Source organism: Panthera tigris, chromosome D1 (genome assembly GCF_018350195.1).
Source record: "Panthera tigris isolate Pti1 chromosome D1, P.tigris_Pti1_mat1.1, whole genome shotgun sequence".
Taxonomy (NCBI): Eukaryota; Metazoa; Chordata; class Mammalia; order Carnivora; family Felidae; genus Panthera; species Panthera tigris.
Window position 1 is genome coordinate 113,936,325 of NC_056669.1, and position 26,523 is coordinate 113,962,847.

Consider the following 26,523-nt stretch of genomic DNA (forward strand, 5'->3'; position numbering starts at 1 on the left):
AGGCCGCACGGCCGACTGAACCTCTTCCCTTACGTTCCGCACGGGCAGCGCCTGATGTCGGCGCTGCTCTGCCTGCCGCTGGGGTGCCAGCGGCGGCTTGCCCAGACTGTCTGCTGGGGCCCCTCCCTGCCCCTTCCGAGAGGACAGACCCCTGCGGGGAGCTCCCGAGATGCTGTCTCTCTCCTCCAGGATATTCACGTCCTCCCCGCTCCCCCCCAGCTCTGGTCCCAGCTGACCAGAGACGCCCATGTGCACAGGTCAGTGTTGGGCCACGAGGGTAGGAGCCTGAGTGTAACTCAGCAGGGGTCAGGAAACCCTTGACCTCGGGGTACCCCCAAAATAGCCAGCTTCCGGAAGGAACACACCACACGAGAGAGCATCAGCCTTGGTTCCCATGCACGGCTGTGAGGTCCGAGGGCAGCGGCGCTGGAACAAGGGGAGACGGCCTGGGGCAGGGGCTGTAGTGCGGGGGCGAGGGCCCCGGGGAGACGGCACTGCGGGCAGGCAGGCAGGCGTCCTGACGTCTTGTGAGCAGCAGCAGCTGTGAAGCTCGCAGCTTGCTCCCTCGTCACTCATGGGAGCCTCGTGAATCCCCGCCTCACTCCTCCTGCCCCCTGGGGGGGTCAGAGTGTGTCGCCCCCCACCCGTGCGTTAGGGCCGGCAGCTGACCACACCTATCTGCCTCCCAGGGATCTGCTCAGTGAAGGAGCTTCAGGAGGAGGTCACGTACAAGGGGTGCACGGCCAACGTGACGGTGACCCGCTGTGAGGGCTTCTGCCCCTCCTCCGCCAGGTGAGCTGCTGGCCCCAGGCTGGGAGCCTCCCCCATCTGAGCGCATGCCGGCCAGTCAGGTGGCCAGGCCGGCGCCCTGCCTCCATCAGCCTGCCTGGGGCAAAGGCAGACCCTCTCCTGACTGCCCGGGAGCTGGGGAGGCCAGCAAGTGCAGGGGGCACGCTCCTCAGGGCCCCCTTGGCCCAGGGCCCCCTTGGCCCAGGCACTTGGCACCGCCTCCTCCCTGGAGCCGTCCGGGAGGAGCAGGGGTCGCACTCCGGGGCTGGTCGGGGAGGAGCAGGAGGAGCACTCCCGAGGCCAACGGCCCTGACCCACGCTCCCGGCTGTGGCTTCTTTGCAGTTTCAACGTCCACACCGAGCAAGTGGATGTGCACTGCGGCTGCTGCTACCCTCTCAGCTCCTATGAGAAGCAGCTCGTGCTGCCCTGCCCAGACCCCGGAGCACAAGGACAGCGGCTGGTGCTCACGCTGCAGATGTTCAGCGGCTGTGCGTGCCGCCCCCGGCGCTGTGGGGACTAGGGACACAGACCCCGGGCGTGAGGACGAAGCGCTGCTCTCGACGCCACCCGCCCCTCCCACCCCCGACGCTGACTTGCCCCCACCCCCCCCCCGCCATTGCTCCCACGAGGCATAGCCTCAACGAGCCCCCGCACCCGGCTCGGCGGGGCACCTCAGGGGAAGCGCACTGCCGAGAAGGGCTGCGGACGCCGAGCGAGCCCAACAGACTGGAACGAACCGGTGGCCCCCTGAGCACGCCCGTCGGTCATCCACACGGCCTCCCAACCTGTGATGGTGGCCACCCGCCCCTGCCAGAACTGGGCCCGGGAAACAGCCTGGGTGGGGGCAGTGAGAAGGCCCCTCTAGGGGGAGGCCTGAGAAGACGGGGCACAGGTCCCGGGAGCTACGGGGCCCCTGAGCAGGGATGGGCGGGGAAGAGGCATGGGGCCGCAGCGAAGGGGGCCGCGAGGATCCCACCGCAGGGGAAGGGAAGGGAGGGCGGACGCAGGCGCCGGCCGGCATCTCACCCCGGGGAGGGGCACCACATGTACCGCGCACGACAAACCCACTGCTACGAATAAACCAGCACTGGTCAACGCACGGGGGCCGGCCCACGAGCTCCACTTGTGTCGTCTCCCACACCCCCGAGGCAGTCGTGAGCCCCCAAACCCACACCCACGCAGAGCGGTGGGTGCGGTGGCACCGGCACCCAGACAGCGACCCCCTCCAGGGGCCTCCCTGAGACCCGCACCACAGCAAAGGGCCATCTGTGCCCCTCACCACCCCACACGGCTCCCCTACGGCCTGTCTCCGAGGAGGCCAGTCCCTGCTGATAAACCAGGGGAACCCACAGAGGACCCCGACTCTCCCTGGGCCCCTTCAGGTGCGGACAGGAGACGTGTCTGCTTAGGAAAAAACCGCCAGCCAGCACCCACCACCCACGTGGTACACACGGGCCCCGGCTCAGCTCTGCCCCTGCCCCGGCCACCTCAGGTGCAGACATGCACACGGGGACAGTTGTCCCTGGCAGCTGGCACACAGGGACGTTATGTGAGAGCCAAGGACTCGTGAGAGCCGAGAACAGGAACAGCCTGCGGAGGCCGGGCTCCCGCTCACTCTGGGCACGGCCCTCCGCTCCCTGACCACACCCAGAGCCCCTCCTCCCCTGGCACAAGGTCCCCACGACCCAGGAAAAGAGACCAGCTCACCTTTCAGAATCTGCTTTGCCACCCACACTTAACCCTCTGATCACAAGCAGGGACCAGTCCGAGGCCACGATGGTTATGGTGAACTTACCTAAAACCCAAAGGTAAGGGAAGCCGGCCACACCCCCTCTAGAGCGGCCAGCAGCCCTGTGGCCACCAGGCCGTGCCGCAGGGGCCCGGGACGGTCAGTGCTGCAGGTGTCCCTTCACGGCCACAGGGCTGGCAAGAGACGCACGGAGTTCAGCCCGGCCAGCGTCGGCGGTCTCGCTGGCAGCCGTGCCAGCCAAACACCAGGGCTTCTAACTTCTCGACTGCGACCCCACCCCAGAGGGCCCTGCCGTGGGTGCCGTGCCCAGTCCGAGTGCTCTGTGCTCGCGCACCCGGGGCCTGGCCACGCGGCTGCCGCACCCGGCGTCGCCTCCCAAAACGGCCAAAGAGCCTCGTCAAGATCCGGCTGCGGCTTCTCTCAGGCGAGCGGAGGGGAGCTCTCAGCCACGCAGCAGCGGCGTTTCGGCACGATTCCAAACAAATCTACGCCCTCCTTCACACCGGTAACCTCCTGTCATCGGGAGACCGAACCACACGACGGTCCTGACCTCCACAGACACCGGTCCCGGGCCCGCTCTCCCTTCCGATTCGGCCGCAGCGCGGGCTCAGCCTTTCTTTCTGACGCACACCCCGGCCACCCCGGCCCCGCCCGAAAGGTCTGAGAAGCAGGGCTGAGAGGCGCCTGTCGACTGGGCTGTTTATTTGCGGCACGGCAAGGAGGACACACAGCAGAGACGGAGAGACACTGACACACACAGGAGCCTGATCCCGCATCCTCGACGATTAAAACTGCTCTGACAGCAATTCGCACAACCTCTGGGAGACGGTCTCTTTACTTGTGCGCAGCGTGAGGCGGTACATCTGCAACAGAACACGGCAGGTCAGCGGGCGCGCTCGGCAGAGGGCTCGGGGCCGCAGACGGCCACCCGAGCTCGTGTGCCCAGCCCTTCCCCGGAGCACCCCCGTCTCGCGGACCGAGGCCAACAGAGCAAGCCCGACGACAACAAGCGCCAGCGTGCGCGTGGAGCAGCCGGCATCTCCGAGGGCCGCGGTGCGTGCAACACCGGCCAGCCGCCCCGGAGAGCGACGGGGCAGCTTCTCGCGAAGTTACCCGCGCACAGACCCTGCGAGCCTGCCCTCCCGCCTAGGCGGCCCCCAGGCGAAGTGAACACAGGTGTGTGCACAGAGGCACAGAGCAGCTCTCCTCAAAACGGCCCCACACCGGCACAGCCCGGGTGTCCGTCAGGAGGACCAGGTCAGCCGACCGGGGCACATCCGGCACAGGAGGGCCACGCGGCCACCGCCGCTGGAGCTCGGGGCCAGGTCAGCCCGACGGCAGGCCCCGCGGCGGCGGTCTCTAAGGGAGGCCAGGGCACTCCCTGGGGCGACAGAGACGCCACACGTGTCAGTGTAGCAGGGGCGGCCACACGGGCGTGCAGCTCTACTGCAACTCACTCCTACACTTGAGGCCTACAGATCTCGCCGTGCACGCGTTTTGCCACGAGGACGGCACAGTTTACACGGACTTAGCGATTCCCCGGAGAAGCCTGACCTGGGCTTGCAGATTTGGCTCCAAACGCAGCAAGCATCCAATCTGGGTGGTTTTGGTGTGGATGATGCCAGCCCCCACAAAATTTGCAGGATTCGGATCAACTTCTTCAAGGAGCGCAGAACCAAACCCAATGATCTGCGCAACAGAGACAGGAGCGGGGGGGGGGCAGTGGACCGGGCACCGCAAGAGGCACAGCAGCCCGACCGGCCTCACTGAAGAGCCCGAGGCAGTGTCCCCACCCTGGGAGCGCCCACAAGCAGGCCTTACCTTAGCTTTGGTGATTTCTGTGTCCATCGGATGCTTTGCTTTGAAAATGTTCTGCACTTCCTGTTGGGGACTAGTGAGGTAGAAACAAGGGGTCACCACACTGAGCCAGGTCAGAGTTGGGGGGCCCTGCCCCTGCGCCCACCCACTCACTTGCTCAGCTGCTTCCAACGCTGAAAGAAATCCTGAGAAGCCATTTCTGTGGGCTGGAAAAATTTGTTGAGAGTGATAGGCAGCTTCACGGACACATTCTGAAAAGTCCCCCCATACCTATGGGCAACACAGAGAGACGTGGTGAGCAAAGTGAATGGACAGCCGAAAAAATCTGAAACTCAACTAGAGAATCAAATTCCTAGTTTGCTGATCAATGGGGCACAGGGAGGGCCTGTGGATGGGAGCTGTCGACAGCGTGGGGGTCTAGTGTTCTGGAAGGGTGGCACTGAGCCACAGAGAGGCCTGGGCTGTCTCAGTGTGCAGACCGACGAGCCAGGCGATCACCGGCTTCTGTGCACACGCCCGGGGGCGGGAGGGGGCTGGTGCTCTGGCCAGGCCCCGCTGGGCTCATGAGACCAGGACAGGGACGGACCTTGGGCACGAATTCCCACCATCTCGTCACTTCTCCCCCAGAGCCCATTTCCTACAACTCCAAGTTGGCTGAAGTTGTGTACGGTTTTTCCTTCTTCCATGAGAAGAGACTAAAGAAAGCGGTTGTCTACAGAAGGAAACAAACATTTGCGTGTCGGTTTCCGTAAATTCTACAAAGCACACGGTCTTCGGTTCTCTGTGTTTCTGATTTGAAAACCCCCAAAACTTTAACCTTACAAACACCTGCAGGGAACTGGGTTTTCACACACATGCCATCACGCTCACTGAAAAAGGATAGCAGTGAACCCAGCAGCAGCACAACACGCGGTTTTTAAAAAAGACTCACGATGGCGTGTGTGCTTGGAGAAGGGACTAGACAGCGACGCACCCCTGGGCGGCCCCCTGCAGCTGACGTCCGGAGCAGCAAGCACGAAGAGGCACCCGGACCCAGCTGGCCCCGACGCCGCAGCATGGGGCCCTCAGAACCGTAGGTCACAGCGGCCTCGAGTTTCCGCGTGCACGCGGGTGCCGGCATCTACCGGGGTTGCCCACTCGGCCCTCAGGATGCCCTCTGAAGGAAGGACGCTGAGGCTCAGCGAGGACCAAGGGCCCCCAGGGACGAAGCTGTGCCCAGGCATGGCATGTGTGATGCCAGCCCCCCCCCCCCCGGCTCCAGGCAGGAGCCAGCTGCTGGCTCAGCCCACAGGCCCACAGGTCCTCACCGGAACTGGATGTTGAGGACGGGCGCCTCCGTGAAGTCAGACACACACTCTATGTTGACGACCTGCTGCACCTGCGCGCCACCGTCCACGGTAGGGTCCACAGGCTTGGTCTGCAAGCTCAGATGTGCAGGTGTCAAGGAGGCCACGCCAACATTGGGGAAACGTGCCTGAGCCGAGCAAGCTCTGAAACCTTCTCGAAGGGGGTCCGTAAGAGTCCGAGTTCACGCTCCTGATCTCGAAAGAAACCCTTAATGCCTATCCTACATACACGGGTTTTTAATTCCTTTACCATCTGTTTCTAGTTTATCTCAAAATAAAAATGGACCTGGCCTGTGGTAGGTAGGTGACTGCTTCGCATGCCTCTTGTACAGGAGGCAGCATCCTTCTCGGTCAAGATGGGGCATTCTTAACCCTCGCTCTGTTCGGTCGGCCTATCCCTGGAGGAAAGATATTTGGCTACAAAGCTGGCACTAGCGGGGAGAGTTCTAACCACGTTTCTGGTACTCATGAGGGACGAGGCTCCGGTGTGAAGAGGGCTGCTGGAAAGAAGCACAGCTCACCCCGGGGGGGGGGGGGGGGGGGGGGGCGGGGGCGGCACGGGGCCCCGGCGGTCACAGGCCCCGCTCACCCTGTTCTCAGCGGCTGCTCTCTCAGGGAGACTCCCAGAGAAGGAAACCAGAGCTCAGAGGGACTTAATAATGTGACAGGAGAGCTAAATAAGGGAAAACAAAAGTGACTCCAAGGAACCAAATGACCCGGGAGCAGACGCTCGAATGTCAGTTTTCCACGCGTGACCACGATAAACTCCCTATAAACTCCCGCGTGACCACGATAAGCTCCCTATAAACACAAGGGCCACTTGGAGGCGCTACAGCAGCTGGGGAGCATCCCACGTCTGATAAAGAACGACTTCCTCAGAGCCCTCCTCTAAATCCCAAATGGCCATGTGCTGGGGTGCGAGACACACGAGACCAAGGATATTCATCTGAAGGTCGTCTGAACAGATCAGTGTTGGAGTGAAATTTAAGAACTGCGTGGAGGTCTTATTTCCATAGAATATAAACATCCGACCTAGAAGGGAGAAAACAATTTCTTTCACACACATCCTGAATGTTAACCGTGAAAAACAGCAGAGTCGCTGCTGTCAGATCAGTTCCAGAGACTCGCCACTGGTGGACACGGGGTCGCGGCTTCCCCTACTGGGGTAACTCCTGCTCTCCATCTAAGGGGGAGCGTGCCTCTGTTGGGACCCTGCCCAGCCTGGGACCTGGGACGGAGGCCTTGGCCGCCACCTCCGGGGAGGCCAGGCCAGACCTGCGTCCCCGACAGCGATGCCCCTTGCCCCCACCACAGCAGCTCATGAGCCGTGTGCCGCAGACGAGGAGGACGCTCCGATGTGATCAGTTACTTAACATCGCAACAGAAACGTGTACACAAATGTTTCTAAACACGTTTATACTCTCTGAACTCGAGTGGAAAATGGACTTCAAATGCCCTGGAGGGGAACAAACCGTCCAGCACCACCCCTCCCCCAGCTGACATCGCCACCACTAGGCGTGGGGACTGTCAGGGTCCGGAGCGCAGCACCTTCACCAGAGCGAGAAGGACGCCTCAGCCCCTGCTTTCAGCACAGAGCTCCCAGGAGGTTTCTGGTAATCCTCACGATGGCCCTAAACACCCCTAGAGGGCAGGCGTCCCACTTGTCCCGTTTCCCATATTGGCACTCGCTCTTACGGAGAAAACGGGGTCCTGACGAGGCTCAGAGACGGTGCCCAAGAGGGAGGCGGGCAGTTGTCAGTCCACAAGAGCCCCCCAGCAGCACCCCAATGGTCAGCAGACATAGTTTTCTTTGGGGGGGGGGGCGCCAAGGGGCAGACTTACAAGCTTTTTTAAAAAAACTGTGATAAAATACACAAACATAGAAAAGTACTGTCTTCACCAACTCTAAGCACACAGCTCAGGGGCACTAAGCACATTCACACTGTTGTGTGGCCGTCCCCACCCTCGGTCTCGAGAACTTTCCATCTTCCCAAAAGGCAACTCTGTCCCTGTGAAACACTGACCCCCAGCCCGGGCGCCCACCGTCCACTCTGTCTCAGGAATCTGGAGACTCCAGGGGCCTCGTGTGAGTGGATCACACGTGAGCATCACGTCCCCCGGGTCCACCCACGTGGTGGCAGGTGTCAGAACGTCCCTCCTCGTCAGGCTGAGTGACCGTCCAGGGAGCGGACGGACCACCTCTATCTATTCAGCTCTCGGTTCTTTGGGGAAATAGGAACTGGGGGTCACACGCTCGTTCCAGTTCCAATGTTTGGAGGAACCGCCACACTGTCCTCCGCGGCAGCTGCACCGGCTCACGTTCCCGCCGACAGGGCCCGAGGGTCCGTCCGCCGCATCCTCGGCACACGTGTGGTCCCTGCGGTTTCGACAGCCGCCATCCTGATGGGCGTGGGGCGGCACCTTACTTCTGATCGGCACTTCCCTGATTATTAGTGATGTGGTCATCTTTCCAGGTGCTGGTTGGTCAGGTGTCTGTCTTCTTTGGAGAAATGCCTGTTCAAGTCCTCTGCCCATTTTTTAATGGGGTTGTTCTTCTGCTGTTAAATTCAAATTCTGTATATATTCTATCCTGGAGACTAAACCCTTATCAGATGTAGGATTTACAAATATTTTCTGCCCATATCATCATCTGAGTGAGGAGTTTTTTTCGTTAAATAATTAAACACATACCTAAATTCTGCCGAAATTCAGACTTCAATCCAATTTGAAGCAACTGGTTTTCAAACAACACACCATTATTTTTACAGACAAACCTAGAGAAAAGGGACAGCATGTGAGTCACTCCAAGGCACCCAATGAAAATATAAAGATTTTTTTTGAAGAAGGGTTTAACAAACAAAAAGGCCAGGAAAAACCTCTATGGGACACGAGATAAAGGAAAAGTAGGAAAATACTCAAGGGAACACCAGTGAAAGCGCCCTCCAGAGACAGAACCGGCGCACCAGAGACATGACCGCACAGGAGAGGGCAGGTCGGTGTTCCGCCCGTGAACATGCCGGTCCACAACAGCCGGCTTCTCCACAACTCCCTCAGGTGCCCCAGGGCGCAGCACACACTCCCAGGCCAGCCGGACCCCAGGCTGTCCCATCTGACGCAGGGTGCTGGCCACAACTCTGGGGGTGACTGCTAGCACCGCAGCCCGCACACGAAGGACTCACGATCCAGAGCGGGCAGTGGGGCGGCACGGTGTCTCGTGGAGCCCTCTGGGGCATCCAGGGGACCGAGAGACAGACGCCCCGTGGCAGCAGCCCCCACGGCCCAAAATCTCCAAGTCCCACCGTGCTGCCGGCCTGGCAAAGCTCAGAGTCAGCACTCCCTGCCCCCCTCCTGCTTCGCACAAAGGGCCTGCGGGCACCCTGCGGATGACGTTCGGTGCTGCTCACGTGTGCACGCGACCCCTGGCGTCGAGCACGGTCTCAGCACAGGCAGCAGGAGGCACAGCTCCTTCAGAGACGGTCGGGCCTGGTCCTCCCTCCATACCTGCTCCACGGAGCCGTGCTCCCCTGGGACCCCAAGGCTGCCCTTCGCCTCATCCGGCACTCCCCATCTCAGCACCACCGGCTCTCTCTCCGGCTCGAGCCCCACGCGAAGCCTCACAAGGTCAAATGCCGTCCATTCCGTATGCACAACCTTCTGCACACGCTTGCCCAGAACTGAGCCCAAGGGGACAGAAAGAAGCGACCGGGCAGCAGAGCCCCTCACATCCCCGCCCCTGCAGACCCGAGGAGGGGGCAGCCCATAGTGCCCCACCCTCAGATCCAAGGCCCTGTAGCGCACGTAGCACTGCTGGCTTGGGCTGAACCACTTTAATCTGACATTTGCCAAGGAGATGGCAAGGGCACTGACTGATGGCCCACTAGGTGACAGTCAAGGGCTGGCTGGATAGCTGTTTCTTAAAGGGTCACCCCAACCAAAACCTGACCCTGTGGGATTACAGGTTTATAACAAGCACCTGTGACAGCCTCGGGAGAACGCAACCTTCCCCCACCGCCAGCGGCGCTGGTCCCAGAGCACCCTTCACTTGCACCTACACCCGGCCCACAGCAGACCCCTCACCACCCCTCTGAGGCCACAGCACGGCCCAGACAGCCAGAACCACACACACACACACACACACCACCCCCCACCCCGGTCTGGGGGCCTGGAAGCAGGCAAGCTGCCGAGCAAATGGCTCCAAGGGTTCCCACCGTAGACACCCGCCCCCCAGGCCTCCCACCCCCCGTCGTGCACACGAGGAAGCCCGTGGCCCGGGCACCACGTGCACCTGCACACACAGCAAGGACCAAGAACGCTGGGGAAAGCCCCTGCCCGGGCCACCACCCAGACCAGCAGGCCCAGCTTCGAGCAGGCACTGTCCCAGGGACGCACGCCGCTCCAGCACCAAGGGCCTCGCAGCCTGGGGTCTGCAGTGCTTTCCAATCTCCAACGCGGCACTTCTGGAAGCCACCGACGGCAACGTGCACCCGTCCAAACCCACCTCGCCTCATCATCTTCGACGAGCAGCAGGAACTAAGAATTCGCACGCGGCATGGACACCAAGACACAGGGCAACTGCGCAAGCGCACGAGTCCCGCTGCTGTCGTCAGACTCAGGAGAACGAGGGGCCGCTCAGTAAAGGTGCTCCTCTCCGGCCGGCGTGCCCCCGCACCCAGGCCGAGCCCTCCCACACCCCCTGCGGGACTTGAGACCGGCAGGGACTCGAGGGACAGAGAGCCAACAGGGGAAAGGTATGGAACCGCACAGCTAACGGAGCAGGAAGAGAAACACGCTGAGCAGAGCAGCAGCGGGGGGTGCAGGGGCCCGTCCGGGGCTCGTGGGCAGTGGGGGCTACGCACAGCCAGGCACGTGGCGCCTCCAGGAAGGTGAGACAGGAAGCCAGAAAGACCACATTGGCTGTGGGGGGCAGTGCGTGCCTCGGGACACAGGAAGGCTGGGACTGAGGGCGCGACTGAGAGTGTGTGTTAACAAGAAAGCAGAGGTTGGGCGCCCGCAAGGCACACACAAAGAGGGACCGACGTCGGGGGCCAGAAAGGGCGCGACCGCACGGCAGGGCACGGAGCCAGAGGGGCACGGTCGCAGGCGGGTGAGAGGCCAGCATGAGCCTCAGAAACGCGGACGGCCAGTGCCTGAAGTTCTTCCTTTCCACCCGATCTTCCTGGTGACGGTGAGCTACCCGCACCTCGTGAAAACTGGCGACCTGTGGAGCTGTGGGGGTGGTTCTGGAGCAACCCCACCCAGCAGGCCGGTGCCCTGAGCTTTTCCAGGGCGGGCCTGGGCAGTAAGGACCAGCTTATGCGGACCGTGGGCCCTGGGTGGTCAGAGCAGGAAAGAGTCCCTGTGTCGAGAACACGGGAGACCAACTACCTGGCAAAGTTGTCTTCGGAGCCGGGAGCCAGTGGCGCGACCGCAGAGGGTGAGTCTGAGAATACATCCACGAGCAGCCCGCCGGAGGACGGTGGGGGGCCCGCAGGCGCAGGGGGCGCGGCCCCCAGACCCAAGAGGTCCGCCGATGGAGAAGGCGTGGACTGGAAAACAGGGAGGGAGAGGGTGAGCGGGGAACCTCCTGGCACGCCACGGCCTAGCAAGCGCGAGTGCCCGCGCCTCCCCTCCAGGGATCACAGCCAGGCTGCGCGGGGCAAGGGCCCAGCACGTGAGAGGAGACTGCAACCCCAGAGCCAAGTCTGAAGATCGGTCACCATCTCACACAACTGCAAAGACAGCCAAACTTTTTTTGTGACGATCATCTGAATGGGGAAAAAAAGTTCCGAAAACACTTTTGCCATAAAAGAGATCAAAAAGAAACAAGACCACGCACGTTACTGTCGACGTTCCAGTGAGACTGAGTTTGAAGAGACAAAGAAGTGGGCAAGCTACTTTGGGTGCGTTCTTGGTTTAGCCACGGGTTAGGCCTTATGGAGTTATAGAGGACAAATAGACGAAAAGCCTACAGACCATTTTTTCTTTAAATGATTACTTTTTGATCCGAGGCAAAAGAAAAAGCCACCGAGGGCCACGCACAACACAAACCACTCACCCAAGCTGACACTCACACTTTGACCCCGCACCCCTATAAACACGTGGGGCTCTGCTTACGACCAGGGGCCATGTCGCCGCAAGAACCAGGGATGAGCCGCTCTGCCTTGAGGACTCGTCTTGAGTGACCTCTGAATGTCCCACTGAGCATTCGTGAAGGTCAAAATCAGTTTATCCGAGACTGCACCCGGCTTCATTTTACGTTACTGCGCTCACACTCTGGTCGGGCTTAACCCACGTCCATCTTTCCAGATCACAACTACCCTGAAGGGACAGCTGAGGGAGGCCAAGTACTCTCCTCCTGCCCCCCCACCCCTACCCCCGGCGTGTGGGCACGCCCACTCTGGGCACTGGCCAGGCACACCTCGGGCCAGGCCTCTGACGGCCACCTGCTTCCAGTGTGGCCGTGCTGAGCAGTTACACATGAAAATCAACGTTAGTATAAATAACTGCCCGTTTCTCTTTCAGGTTAAGTTAAAGGATTTCTAAAAAATTACATCCTAGGTATTCATATCACATACGAATTCTATTCCAAGATAAACGAGACGTTACAAAACGTGTGCTCTGCGTGACGGCCCCTCCTTCCCAGCCCTGCCGAGGCTCCCCTCAGGAAGCGGAGAGTCTGGGAGAGGAGGAGCCTGGGGGACGGGGACCCCAGAGGAGCTGTCAGAGGAGGTACCAGGAGCCAGCGGCATCTGGACGTGGCCTGTCAAGGTGGTTCCTGCCCCTCACTGCACCTGCAGCGGCATTCCTGGGAGCACAGCTACTCACAGGACACTGTTTTTTACTGACACTGTTGCCATAGGAGTCTGCCCACCTGAGGAGGGTCAGGGGCAGAACTCAGGTGGCTTTGAACCTGGCTCTGAATTATGCAAGGAAGGTATCTGGCATAGCTGACAAACTACAGCCTACGTGGGAGTTATGGGGACTGTGTCGCCTCTGCCATCTATTGAAAGATCTTTACCACTGGTTCCCGAATAACGGTTCACACGCTTCTGACAATAGGCAAATCTTTTGTCCAATGAAGTCAAATATGTGCCCTGAAAGTTACAACAGACAAAAGCAAGGCTGTTCTGCTGGGAAGACCCACCTGGACAGCCACGCCCTGCCCAGGTCCCACATCGAGCTCTGCCCCAAGGCAGGCGTGCAGAGACCCACTGCCCCTTGGCTGCCTCCTCCCTCCCCCAGGAGGCCCGGTGAGGCCTGAATACAGGGCTCACGGCAGGCCCAGGATCCTCGGCTTGAGGGCCAGACACACGGTCAAAGGGACACACAAGTAGACCAGGGGACAGGCCACAGACCCCATCAAGGAGCACAACGGCTCAGGCATAATCACGCCCTTGACAAGCCAGCCCCCAAGGCCTCGGTCTGTCTGCACACAGGCGCATGTCACCTCTGACACTCCTCTTCACAAAGGCCACCTGATATCATTAAGAGGCGTTATTCACACCCCTGGGCCAAGATCCCAGAGACGACACAAAGCTCTCCAGGCCTCCTCCCAGAACGGACAAGCAGAAAGCCCACAGTCCTGGGGAGCTGGTCATGGCGCCCAGCTGGCGGTCACGGGGCAGGGCTGGCGTGTGCGTTCCCACGAAGCTGTCGCTCGAGCCAGGGAGAGAAAAGAAACAAATACAACTCTCAAAATGACACCTCCCCCAGACAGACGCACATCAAAAGACAGGTCTTCGTTTATACGTGAATGCCCTCACCACGTCACACAGAAAAGGGAAACCGGCCCTAACCCAAGTCACTGCTGAAAACCTCTAAGAACAGGATAAGGTGTGAGGTGGGTCCGCTCTACACCAACAAAGAGCAGCCGGACGGCCTCCTACGCGAGGCAGTCCCACAGAAGAAGCGAGCGCTCACATCGTCTGAACCACTCAGGACAGAGAGGAGATGGGAGGGGACTATAGGCCCGAGACGGCAGTCTGAAGGCCAGTCTGGAAGATGAGGCCCAGGCACCTGGGGGGGGGAGCACCTTCTGAGGTCAGAGGTGAAGGAGAGGCGAGGGCTTGGCCGGGTCCCACCACTGCGTTCTCGGCACACACCTCACACCTAACAACACATTCTCCCCAGGGGGCAAATGCTCTGCTGGTGCCGAATCTCGGGGAGCCGGCGACCCAGGAGCTCATGCGGGCGTCGCCACCAGAAAGGGACCCACCGCGGCGCTGGCCGGGGCAGGCTCGGGGCCCCCATTGACAGCGGCGCTCCTCTCCCGCTTGGCCTCCTCCAGACCCGTGGCTGTGTCCGGGCCCTTCTTCTTCTTGAGCTTGGCCAGAATGGAGGACTGGCGCTCCGGAAACGGCGGCATCTCCTCCAGGACGGTCGCCTGGAGGAAGAAGCGCGGAGTCACGGCGGCGGAAAGCCCCGCAGCTCCCGGCCCCAGGGCGAGGGACGGTGCGGCAGGGGTTCTCCGAGCCACCGGGGCCTACCAGGATGTCGGTGCTGGCCACCGTGCTGAGCCGCAGGTACTCCACGGCCCGCTGCTGCAGCTCGACGTCGGCGTTCTTCAGCTGGCTGTCACTGCGCAGCACGTCCTGAATGGTGGTCTTCACCTCCGGGAACAGGTTCACGAACTTGATGTAGGTGGACAAGAGCAGCGCCCTGGTGGGGACGCTGCACAGGTGGAACTTGGAGTGCAGCAGGTGGAACTGGATCAGGGGGCTGTGGGGCACAGACGGGACGGGAGCGCGTCGTCCGTGTCCCCCCGCCCCTGCGCCCACGCACCTCACCCACGGGCGCGAGCGAGGAGTGGCTCTGGGGAACGGCCCCTGCGCTAGACCAGAACCGCTCCCGCGCAGGCAGGCGTGCGCCTCCTGTCCCACACAAGAGCATGCTTCCCTGTGGCAATGGGAGCCACGTGACCACGCATCTATTGTCAACAAGAGTCCTGACTTTTGTACGGCTTGAACGAGAATAAAAACACACGAATCCGGAGCGGAAGTGCTCTTGCCCTGCTGTCCCAACAAGCAGGTGAGGACACCTGTCAACCTCCCCTCGGCCGCCAGGTGAGAACCAGGAAGCACGGAGCCGGCATCACGGCGCGGTGCTCACGTGGCTCCCACGGGGTCTCTCACCTGGATCTGGGGTCCCCAGCTATCAAGTTTCCAAACTCTCCCAGGATGTAGCCTCCCACTTTGACCAGGTTCTCGTGGCACGCCGGGGCCTGAAGAGCCTGTGAAACCGTGAGCACTGTGAGCCTGATGCACAGGGGCTCGCGGCACAGGTAGAAGAGCTGGGAGGCGTCTGACGGCAGGGTAAAGTCGCTGGGAGGTGGTGGGGCACCGGGCCCACACGGGGTTCAGGCCGCCCTCCCGCACGGCCTGTTTTTCACGTTAGTGCGAGCTTCCGCCAGAGCTGCCCCGAGACCCTCCGGCTTTAGTATCTGCCCCTTCCCTGCCTTCCTGCCACTTCAGCAGGTAGGTCAGTAGCAGGGAAGCGCCAAAGGCAGAAATGCGGCCAATGCCAGCCCCGGAACAACAGCCACGCTCTACTCAGGCCCCAGGCGGGGGCAGGTGCACACCAGCATCCTCCAGGGGGCACACGCCCCTCACCAATGGAGACCCTGCACGCGCTGGAGATAAGGCTCAAGCAGAGGTGGTGTCCACAGCATAGGAGCCGGGACCTCCCAGAACGGTGGGCAGGAGACACAGGGAGGCCGGCGACGCCCGCCAGAACCCCACGCCCTATCCTGAGGGCGCGTCTGGGCCGTACCTCGAACACCGTCTTGGCAGCGTAGCCCTGCACGTCGTCGCGGTTGATGACAATCTGAATGACGCGGTACCACACCTCTTCGCTCACGTAGTCGCCGGCGATCCGGATCAGGTTCAGGATGGTGTCCACGTACCACGTGTAGTCCACAGCGTACTTCTCCGCCAAGATGGCAACTTTCAGCACCTGCAGGGTGCGGACGCTCAGGGCAGCCGCTCTGGGCCCCGCAGCCGCCAGCGCCGCGTCAACTCGAGGGCCTCGGAAGGACCTGAACGCGTGTGCCAAAGCTCGGGTGTGCAAGAAGCTTCCACCACATTCTCAAGGGAGCCCAGAAAGTTGAGATTTGCAGATTTCACTGGGGAAAGCCAAACTGCCCTCCAGGAATAGACCGGGAGAGACACGGTCCAGCCAGGTCATGGCGACCCTGCACCGCCGCCACGGACCAGAGCCTGGGCAGCCCTTCCCAGCAAGCCCGCCTTCAGGGCGGCAGGGCTCTCTGGGTTCTCCTGCTCTGGCCAGCCTCCCTCAACTCTGCACGGGGGACCCCACCCACTCATTTACCCCCACGCCCTCCAGAGGACTCTGCGGGCCATACGCACTGCCCAGGGGCAATGGCACTGGGCTGACCCAAAGCAGACCCTCGTCCCCACCCACGCCACCTTCTTAGGGCACCAAGCCCCCCAAACAGCACCAGCCGCCAACGCTAGACCGTGTCCCTCACGCAGCTGCCTGTCTTTACCTCCCTGCTGCGTCGCCCTCCTGAATGCGCCCCCAGATCTCCTGCTGGGGCCTGGACCACCACCCACCTGCTCTGCCCATTCTCTGGCCTCCGCGGCGACCCTCCACAGTGATCCTAGAGCATCATTCCAAAATTCAGGCCGCATCACTGCCCTCCGTCGGCTTCAATCCTTCGAGCCCAGAGCTCACCCCGAAGCTGAGCACTCGGGGCCTCTCACCGTGACACGGGACAGCAGCCTCACTGCCTCTGCCATACATGCCCTGCTCCCACCGGACGGAGCCGCCTCCTTGCCACCCAGCTGCCCACCCCCAAGTACCGTCATCCTCTCAGGACGAGCTCACTGCCACCTCCTGCAGAACCCCCCAGCACTCCATGACAGCGACTCCCGAGGCGCCCCCCGGGGTCCAGAGCCCTGCCTCTGCCAATCCTCACCCACGCTACAGGCGCTCCACCACCTTGCCTATGACCTGCACTCCTCGTGGACAGAAAGGCCCCGCCATGGGCAGGGCAAGCAGCACGTCCAGGTACGGACGCCCAGCAGCTAACACAACCACAGGACGCATGATACAACACACCAGGCTGGACAGACGGCCAGACAGAGCATTTACCGCAAACTCAGAAGATCTGTCTTACCCCTCGTATGACTGAAGCTAACTGAGCAATGCCATTCACCGTGTAAAAGGGAGTAAGAGCCAACATGGAACCGGTTAACATTCAAAACCTTAAAAACCTACCCAGGGGTACCTGGGTGGCTCAGTCGGTTAAGCGTCCGACTCTTAACTTCAGCTCAGGTCATGATCTCACAGTTTGCGTCTGGTTCTGCACTGACAGCCCAGAGCCTGCTTGAGATTCTTCCCCCCTCTCTCTGCCCCTTCCCTTGCTTGCTCGAGCTTGCGTGCTCCCTCTCTCTCTCACTCTCTTTCTCTAGCTCTCTCAAAAATAAACAAGACTTACAAAAAAAAAAAAAAAAAAACCCACCTAATCACACAGAAGACCATGGCCCCTCTTGTCTCAGCTCAGGACACACAGAACCACGATGGTAACAGTGCCCCAGTGAGTACAGTCCCCAGAACCTGCTGCACCCGCACAAACGGGAGCCCAGGCCCTGCTGCCTGGCCACACTCTAAACGTGACCCCACCCCTACCCCACAACGGACTCCCCTCTCCCTGCACGTCTATTCTTAGATCTTGCACCCCGTCCCTCCTGTCCCCCTGAAGTGCCTGCGTCCTCTCTCCTGGCTGGTCACCCCTGTCCCTCCTGTCCCCCCGAAGTGCCTGTGTCCTCTCTCCTGGCTGCTCAGCGGTTCAGCTCCAGGGCTGCTTCCTCTGAGAAGCCTTCCTTGACCTTCTTTCTTCTCCAGGGCAGCCCCGCTCTTCATCAAAGCATGCCCACGTGGTAATTAGGCCACGCCACTCAGCACTAAAGAGACAGTACCTGCCCCAGCCTGGCCACAGGGGCCAGAGCCATTAGTAAATGATCCCCTAGAAGCCTGAGTGTCCAGCTATATGCGGAGCCACATGGGCTCAGAAGCTCCCAGCCTCTCATTTCCAAGCCCAACAGCAGCCCAGGAGCAATGCTGAGAGTCAGCTGTGGGGAGCTCTGACGCTGGGCACTTGCCCCCAGAGTTCCCAAGGAGGCCTCAACGGCACTTTGCTCCCCAGAAAGACAAATAAGACACACTTTTCATAGGATGAGAGGCTGCGGGACCGCTAACCTTAGCAGCTGACCCCTTCACACAGGCTCACGCTGAGCCCTCTGTGAATCACACACACGCTCGGGGCCCCTCTCTGCTGGCCACAGGCTACCTGTATCATGATCAGCGCTTCTCACGATAAGTATTTGCGGAACTCTTGGCAATCTGTTTGGCGTGCACACCCGCTTCGCCGATGGTGGCTGAGCTCGATGCATCCGAGAGAGGCAGGAGCACAGTCTGAGCACATAGGCAGTAAGGCAAGGGTCAAACTTACAGAGCGGTGCCCACAAGTCTGCACTCTTACTCACCTGCGTCGCAAAACTACCTCACTGTGAGGGTCCCTGTTAGCAAGGGCTGTTTCAAGTCATTTCCAAAAGCCTGAAAGGCTCCCCTGAGAACGCGGCCTGGAAGCTTAAGCAGAGGGATCTCGACCCAGGACCTAGCGGATTCCCAATCAAGCGCCAGGGCAGAATCACACACTCTAAGGAAAGGAAGTCCTGTGGTGGCAGCGTGGCGGCCTTCAGACTCACAATCTCTTCCCGGATGGAATAGTCGGCCGTCTCCAAGTAGCTCAGCATCTCGGCCACAATCTGCTGGGCGTTGCTGCGGTCACACATGGCGTAGAGGAGGTCCACGGCCCGCTGCCGCACACTCACGTCCCGCTCCGTCTGGGGGCGCGAGGCAGAGTGAAAAGCCGCACGAGCAGAGCCCGGGCCAGGTGACCAGGCCACGCGGCTCAGGCACCCGACTCCGTCCCAACACTTACCTGCGCACTGCCCCCACTCCCCGTCTGGATCTCGGGACCACCCCCCTCCCCGCGACAGACAGGTCACACGGAGCCCCTCGCTCCTTGACTCTCCCCACCCAGAATCCAGCCCCGTCCCTGGGGGGCAGTCAGAGGCCTCTACTGTATGGTCCCAGACTGGCACCTTCTGCCTCCCCCGGGAGCTTCTCAGAGCGCTGCTCTCGGGCCCCACCCCACACCTGCTCTTCAGCCTCTGCTGCAGAGTAAGACCCCAGCTGCCCCTCGGCACGGGACAGCCCGGGAAGCACCGCTGCAGGACCACGGGCCAGAGCAAGGGCAAGTCTTTCTGAGACTGGCAGTGACTGATAACGAACACCAAAAGCAGGGCCAGGCCCTCGTGTGGCCTCTCGTTCAAAACACACACCAAAAATGTGAGCACACAAAGGAACGGGGTCAGGCCAGGGACAGAACAACGGGCTTTGTGGCCTCCCCCTGGCCTCGCGTTCTCCAGCGCACCTAGCGCGGCAAGGAGAACGCAGGGGTGCTGTCACGGCCGAGCCTGCGGAGCGAGCCCACACGGCCTGCTTTGGAGGCTCACAAAGGCAGGTAACAGGCGCAAGTAACCTCAACCTGGCTCTTCAACTCTGGAATTTTAATTCCTTGAGAAAAGCGGATTTTCTTTTGCGAGTGGTGAGTTTTCTCAGAGACAAGGACGAGATGTTTTATCTTTCTACCAAAAAGAACAGTCTGTGTTGATTCAAACACCTATCGTGACTCGGGTACGCGCGGGACTCGGCGCTGGGTACTATGTGCTCTCAGCCCGCCTCACAGAGAACAGACCCCCGGGGACACGGCAGCGAGAGCCCGAGGACAGAGCACTCGCCTTCAGCGCGTTGATGACCGTCTCGATGTGCGTCTTGACGGCTTCGTGGGAGAACTCGGAGCTGGCCAGCGTGCACATGCTCTCCAGGGCCAGGTAGCGGAGGTTGGTCTCCCGGTGCTGCAGGAACTGGCCCAGCTGGTTACAGGCGCGCACCAGCAGGTTCGGCTCGCTGCACGGGCAGGAGAAGAGGGGGGCGGCTGGGGGTTCCTCGGTAGGAGCCTCACAGACAGGGCCACGCACAGGTCGGCGAGGCGGGTGGCATTCGCGGCCACGGCACTGCCAGAGGAGACCTCGGGGCCCCCACACCGGAAGCCACGGACCCAAACCCTGAGGTCAGTTTCGCAGCGGCTCAGCTCGCTGCCCCCTCGCGCGCAGGATTCCACAACTTCAAAGAGGCGGTGGCGGCGGAGGCGCCGTCCCAAACCAAGCTCCTCCTGAGCCTCGGCGCCGAGCTGGCGGAGGGAACGCTCCGGGCTCTCGCCGAGCGGCCGGAAACGTCACCTCAGCCAGAGGCAGCCAGCCGTGGTGAACGGCTGAACACAGGCCTTGCCGTGGGAAGAGTCCCGAGAGCCGCGTGCACAGAGGCAGACACGAGAGGTGGGTCCCGAAGCGCCAGCCGCCAAGAAGTTTCCGCCACCCTGCTGCTCACTCTCCGCTTTACCTTCGTGATGTTGTGGCTCTTTAAACGCATTCAATAAAGACCAAAAGGCTTCCTCTGACCTCTAAAGTTTTCTTTTCAACAGTTCCCAACCCTGCTGAAGTAGGACTCTCAGACTGAGTTTCTGTGACGAGAAACTACGTCTGTCCAAAAACGTCGAGGCGGAAGGTGGCCGGGAGAGGGTGGGCCACGCCTACCGTGCCCCCACACCACCTTGGGTGGAGCGCAGCAGCGGGCACTGGTGGGGGCCCTGGCGGCGTCTCCCACAGCCCCGCATGGGAGCCACCCCGGCACGCTAACGGGAATGCTAAAACAAGGCACTGGGCTCAAGGCCACGGGCAGGAAGTCAGGCTACAGGAGCTGAGAAGAAAACGCAAGGAAGCAAACCATCCACCCCCCATCCCCAATCTCTCTGCTCGCTGACACACTCGGCCACGGCCACCACATCCCCACGAAGGCCTCAAACCAACGCTGACTGTCGCTTCGTGCCGCAGGAAGGCAAACGGGGACACACACGGACAGGCCCCCGCCCCCCTTCCTGTGCGGTCACGGGAGAAGCCAGGCAGCAGCAGGGTGCTCGGGACAAACAGGAGAGGCCCTCGGGGAAAGGTAGCACCGCGACAGATGGTGCGCAAGTTCTGAGGCCAGAGAGAAGCAGCGGAGGAGAGACCAGAAGAGGAGCCCGCAGGGAGCACGCACCCGTCTGAGGAGGGCAGAGGCGACCTGTCCATGTCGGGGAGCGGGTAAGCACCCGACGTCACCCAGGACGCTTCGGGGAAGAGGCCGGGGAAGGAGAGCACCGCCCACTGCTGACGCACCTGTCGTGGTGGATGATCAGGCTGATGGTCTCGAAGAGCACGGCGTTCTTGGCATTGGAATGCTGCACTTTTTTTGACTTTGGTGGTTCCTGGGCTTTGTTCAGAATCGTCTCCAGGCACTCGGTCAGGCGGCCTCGCACTGCAGGGTCTTCTGGGCGAGACAGAGCGCTGTCGGGCCGGGCCCCCCAGAGCCACCTGCCCCCCAGCCGCACCACCTCACGACCAGGGGGAGACGGCTGGCCAGCACATGCTCCCCATCAGAGTGCGCGGCTCTTTCCAGCGAGAGGATGTAACTGCCTGGCGTCACTGCACGTACATTTTAACGCAAATGAGATGCAGAACACCTTCGTTGAATTAGAAGAGAGAAAAGAAAATCTCGGAGACGCAGACAAGAAATATAAAAGTTGGAAAGAAAGGGGACAAAAGATTTTTCCTCCACTTTCTATTTCCAATAGAAATAGAGACACTGTTATCAAAACCAACAAAGAGAAAGAAATGTTAAAAATTCTAATGAAACCAGAAAAAAGAAGTAATAGACAAAAAAAAAAGAATAAGAAAGCAATAAAAATATCAAATATCAGACACAACCTGTACAGCATGTCCCCCAAAGCCCCCAGCACACCCAGGGTTAGCAAGCCCAGCCAGTCAAGAAGAGCGGAGCCCTGCAGACGCAGGTGGGGCGCCATCAGGGCCCTGGGGAGCTCCCCCCACTCCCTGCCCCGGGGCTTGAGCAGAGAGGTGGCCAAGCCCTGAAAGGAGAGTCATGAGGGAAACACACCCACGAGTGAGTGGAGACACCCCAGATCTCAGAATGAAGGAGCGGGACGGCCGCCAGGCCGGGCAGGGCCGGCCGGGGAGGGAGGCAGAAGTAAGGAGTGGCTGTTGGGGAGGCCAGTCCTGCTCCAGCTCAAGGGAAGTCCCCCCACACGAAGGCTCGACTGCAGGTGTGCAGTTCATACTTCAGTATGGAAGTAAGAGAAATTACTGGAATCTAACAAAGAAATATCTTGCACAAAACCAATTAGATTAAAACGTAAAGGTTACAACGAGCAATCGGTGTAAAGGACAACTCGGAAGAATCTACATCCTTTGATCAAGAAATTCCATTTCTAGGGATGCCTGGTGGCTCAGTTGGTTAAGCATCTGCCCTTGGCTCAGGTCATGATCTCAGTTCATGAGTTAGAGCCCCACATTGGGCTCTGTGCTGTGCACACAGAGCCCACTTCATATCATCTGTCACCACCTCTCTCCGCCCCTCCCCTGCTTGCGTGCGGGCATGCGCGCACTCTCTATGTCTCAAAAATAAATAAATAAAAACTTTAAAAAAAGTTCCGTTTCTAGATACTTACCGTATTAGTCAAAAGTAACATTTTGCAATAAAACGTGAACAGAAAAATATCTCCAATGTGTATATTAAGGTTTTACAGATTATTAACAACTTAAAATACAGAGCTTGTAAGCGTTTCCAGTTTTACTGAAAAACATTGTTTCAAAAAGCTGCACAGGACAGATACCATATTATCTAAAAAGCAGAGATAACCCCAAATCCCAAGAAAATTGTGAGTTCTCTACCAGCTGCTCTGGGAAAGCCAAGATGTGTGGCAGCATCATAAAGGACCCGCAGAACAAGAACTAGCAGCAGAAAAGGTCTTGTAAAGATAACAACACAAGAGTAACCCTACGATGCTGAAGCAAACCCCTCTCAGACAGGTCTGTGCTGGCAGCTGTTACCTGGGGGTGGATAGCACTGTAGCAACCTCAGAAGTTTCACGGACAGCCAGGGAGCCGGGACAAAATAGTAGGTATAATCCTGAAGGTCTGTTGATGCAGATGTCACAATCTGTAAGACAACACAGGGTGCGGACGGGTGTCATTTAGAGAGGCCCTCAGCCTGGTCCTGAGGTCACACACTACCTGAGAAACAGTTCCATTCGATGAGCTAATAGGGACATTTAGTTGTCTCCTATTTTAGAGGTAAAGGAGCACAGCCGTGCCAGGCTCCCATGGAGAGCAGCTGCCCGCTGTCACTTTGGGGAACAGCCCACGCACTCTTGCTGTGCAACGGCCGGCCCACTCCGTGGGCACAAACCAGCCTATACCACTGACCCAGAACCGCTACAGAATTCAACAGACCAGAAACCCAATCATTCCTTTGTGGAGCAGAAAGTGAACAAAACACAAAAAGGAGAACTTCAGTCCCCTCAGAAGGGAGAAGCCCTCCAGCGCAGACCCCTGCCACGAGCTCACCGGAGGCCAGACAGCAAGCTTCCTCCATTCGTGGCTCCATCTCCTTGTCTATCACAGTCCTTGGCAGGGCAGACACCCCCTCCACCTTCCGAATACACGACCGCCCCTAAGACATTTCACTTCCACTAACACACAGCCCAGTGCCTCCCCACCTCCTGTGTCTGCCAGGGAAGTCAGAGGAGCGCCGCCTTACAAAGCCACAGGTGTGACACTTTAGGTCCTAGGTAAACACATTCAGGAAGGTTCACCTAATTCCTATACTCAGCTGCAAGACAGCAGCCTGGACCCAGGAGGTGGCCCCTCCTGCAGGGAGGTGAGCTCCATGCTGTTTGAGGCATGGGCAGAACAAGCAGAGCGATAGATAGAGGGCACACGGGCAGGCACTGGAGGAAGACGGGGAGCAGCACCGTGCTCCTCAGGACAGGGGGGCCAACACAGGCCGTCTCGTGCTGCTAACACCACACTCAAAAACTTACAACTCTAAACGTACACATTTGAAACAAATATAAAAAAGAAAACAATGAGTAATTTACCTCAAAGATCTACAGACAGTAACAGATTAACCCAAAAAGTAGAGGAAATAAAAATATGAAGCAAAACTAGCCGGGGAGAAAAAAAACATAATAGAGAGAGCAACAAAATCAGAAGAATTGCTGCGACTAATCGGGAAAGGGAGAAGGTGCAAATACCCGCATCAACACCAGGAAGGAGGCAGCACTACGGACCCCCGTGCGCAGGATAACTTTCTGTCGATACATCTGAATATTTAGACACATTAGCAAATGTCAGGAAAGTGCAACATAACCAAAGTGAATGAAAGGACAGAAAATACAAAGACTCATAATTTATCAAACAAGTTGAATCCATAATAAGAAATTGTCAACAGGGATGCCTGGGTGGTTCAGTCGGTTGAGTGTCCAACTCTAGCTCAGGTCATGATCTCACGGTTCATGAGTTCAAGCCCCGCATGGGGTTCTGTGCTGACAACTCAGAGCCTAGAGCCTGTTTCAGATTCTGTGTCTCCCTCTCTCTCTGCCCCTCCCTCTCTCTCTACCCCTCCCTCCCTCCCTCCCTCCCTCCCTCCCTCCCTCCCCTCTCTCTCTCTCAAAAATAAATAAAACACTAAAAAAAATTTTTTTAAAAAGAAATTGCCAACAAAGAAACCCCAATCTCAAATGGCTTCACCAGTTACTTAAAACCAACCCATAGTAGTTTACAAATAACATTTTAAGATATCCTTGAGCACAGCATTTTAAAAATAAACTGTATAAAGATATCTAACAAAAGATAAAAGAATCTCCACTCACAAAGTTATAAAACGTTATTGAGAAAAATTAAAGACTACCCAAATAAATGGAGAGGTATGCCATGGTCACAGATTCAAAGACTCAATACGGTAAAGATTTGAATTCTCTCAAAACTGACCTACAGATTAAAGGCAGTCCCAACAGGATTCTTGGGGGAACAAGACACGTGCTCCACCAGACATCAAGACTTGTCCTCAAGTTCCAGTAACGAAGACAGTGCGCCGCTGTGTAAAATGAACAGAGACGATACCAAGGGAAGGAGGCACAGACAGAGCCCCGTGGTTTGTGGTCAAGGCGGCACTGTTGGGGGGGTGTGGGGGCAGGAAGGCCTTTTAGGACTGGATACATACAGACACCAGTCCCAGAGTGGGTGGTCAACCTAAATGAAACCCCAGAACTGGGAAAGACCTCATAAGTAGGGCAGAAAAAGCACTAACCACAAAGGAAAGGATTGGTGCTTTAAAAGGAGGAATTTCCGACCATAGAAGACCTCACCAAGAGAGTAAAACGGCAAGTCACAGAGTAGGACAAGATTTTTAAACACAGGGTAGACTGAAGCATACAGAGATGCCATTTTCGGAGAGCAGTAATAGTTAAAAGTGGGCAATTTTGTTTGGTTCAACTTAATCTAACCAAGAAAGTGCTCATATCTAAAATATGTAGAGAAACTTCTACAAAACAATAAAAAAGCTAACTCTGTAGAAAAGTGGGCAAAAGACTTCTTAACAGGCACTTCACAGAAGAAGATGTTCGAGAAAGCAATAAACACGCAGAGCTGCCCAACCTCACTGACCCTGAAGAAAACGGACACGTGAATCACGAGACCCCGCCACGCCCCAGAATGGCGAACATTTAAAAAGCCAAGATGCAGAGCAGCGGGAACTGCATGCCGCTGGCGGAGTGCCCTGGCACCGTCCCCTCAGGTGAAGCGCGGCCACCCCACCAGCCAGCAGCGCCACTTCCAGGGACACACCCACTAGCAATTCTCCCCCTCTCTCTCCCTCCCTCTCACACACACACACACACACACACACACACCAACCGAGGCAGCAAAGCGGTTCCCAGCAGGTGATTCACAGCCGCCTCAGCGCTGGGCACGTATGCTGTGTGTTCAGACAAATTCTACAGCGTCAAAACTGAACGAACGGCACACAGGACAAATACGGCCATTCCACAAGGCGGAGCATAACGGGACCAACATAAAAGAGTGCACCCCATACGCGGGATCCATCTGTGTGAAGATTCAGGGCGCAGTCAGAGCTAGACAACAGAGGTAAGGACACCCGCTCAGGCAGCAAAGGAAAGGAAAGCAAGGAGCGAGGCCACACGAGTGAGGACAGGGCTCCCCACAGCAGGGGGCCCAGCCGGCACCCCCGCCCCCACCCTAGGCAGCACGAGTGTGAGCCGGGCTGTTTCGCTCCGTGCACCTTCCTGTACAGACAGGACACTTCTCAACTGACAAAAAGGTTGAAAGAAAACCCAAAGAATTCCCAACCAAGAAGAGTCCTCAGTCCTGAATTTGCAAACTGAGCCAAACACCTTGTACTCTAAACAGCAAACCAACGTATTATTTAAAATTATCTTGATAATTTTATTTAATTATTTAATTTAATAATTATTATTTAATATTAATAATTATTTAATAATTTAATAAACCAACGTATTATTTAAAATAGCTGAGACCAAACTGCACCCTGAGACCCACTCCCATCGACAGACTCACCCTGCTTAACCTGGACACGGCCAGAGAGACAGAAGTCTTGAACTCCTCGGGGTTCTTCTGGGCCAAGGTGGTAATGAGGCTGGTGGCCGCGGTCACCACACCCTGGAACAGACACAACAGATACATGCCGTGACTGCAGCCAAAGTGCCTGGCTTCTCATTGCAAAGTCATTTTCCGAATAAAACTTTAAATGGAGAGCAAAGACCTGTAGTCCATGGGCCAGATTCACAGATCTCTAAC

The 26,523-nt window shown here is 58.6% G+C and overlaps 2 protein-coding genes across 7 annotated transcripts in view; one reads left to right on the forward strand and one right to left on the reverse strand.

The window, feature by feature from the left end:
- Nucleotides 1–1,383, forward strand: part of MUC6 (mucin 6, oligomeric mucus/gel-forming) — a 33,481-nt gene extending 32,098 nt beyond the window's left edge. The window contains exons 32-33 of the mRNA XM_042959649.1: nucleotides 690–792; nucleotides 1,133–1,383. Coding sequence (XP_042815583.1) covers nucleotides 690–792; nucleotides 1,133–1,310 — 281 coding nt within the window. The 3' untranslated portion in view covers nucleotides 1,311–1,383. The remainder of the gene's footprint in view (nucleotides 1–689; nucleotides 793–1,132) is intronic.
- Nucleotides 1,384–3,222: 1,839 nt separating this feature from the next.
- Nucleotides 3,223–26,523, reverse strand: part of AP2A2 (adaptor related protein complex 2 subunit alpha 2) — an 84,734-nt gene continuing 61,433 nt past the window's right edge. For 3 of the 6 annotated variants that reach the window (XM_042957589.1, XM_042957586.1, XM_042957588.1), the window contains 17 exons: nucleotides 26,284–26,385; nucleotides 22,738–22,846; nucleotides 21,007–21,157; nucleotides 19,531–19,699; nucleotides 18,433–18,570; nucleotides 15,473–15,655; nucleotides 14,836–14,933; nucleotides 14,191–14,422; nucleotides 13,920–14,087; nucleotides 11,090–11,250; nucleotides 8,396–8,478; nucleotides 6,647–6,736; nucleotides 5,666–5,789; nucleotides 4,512–4,628; nucleotides 4,362–4,431; nucleotides 4,095–4,229; nucleotides 3,223–3,403 (listed from right to left, as the gene is read on the reverse strand). In XM_042957589.1, coding sequence (XP_042813523.1) covers nucleotides 3,326–3,403; nucleotides 4,095–4,229; nucleotides 4,362–4,431; nucleotides 4,512–4,628; nucleotides 5,666–5,789; nucleotides 6,647–6,736; nucleotides 8,396–8,478; nucleotides 11,090–11,250; nucleotides 13,920–14,087; nucleotides 14,191–14,422; nucleotides 14,836–14,933; nucleotides 15,473–15,655; nucleotides 18,433–18,570; nucleotides 19,531–19,699; nucleotides 21,007–21,157; nucleotides 22,738–22,846; nucleotides 26,284–26,385 — 2,208 coding nt within the window. In that variant the 3' untranslated portion in view covers nucleotides 3,223–3,325. Of the gene's footprint in view, nucleotides 3,404–4,094; nucleotides 4,230–4,361; nucleotides 4,432–4,511; nucleotides 4,629–5,665; nucleotides 5,790–5,871; nucleotides 5,895–6,646; nucleotides 6,737–8,395; nucleotides 8,479–11,089; nucleotides 11,251–13,919; nucleotides 14,088–14,190; nucleotides 14,423–14,835; nucleotides 14,934–15,472; nucleotides 15,656–18,432; nucleotides 18,571–19,530; nucleotides 19,700–21,006; nucleotides 21,158–22,737; nucleotides 22,847–26,283; nucleotides 26,386–26,523 lie in introns of those variants that run through there. The other 3 variants (XM_042957590.1, XM_042957587.1, XM_042957591.1) reach the window with 2 other exon arrangements.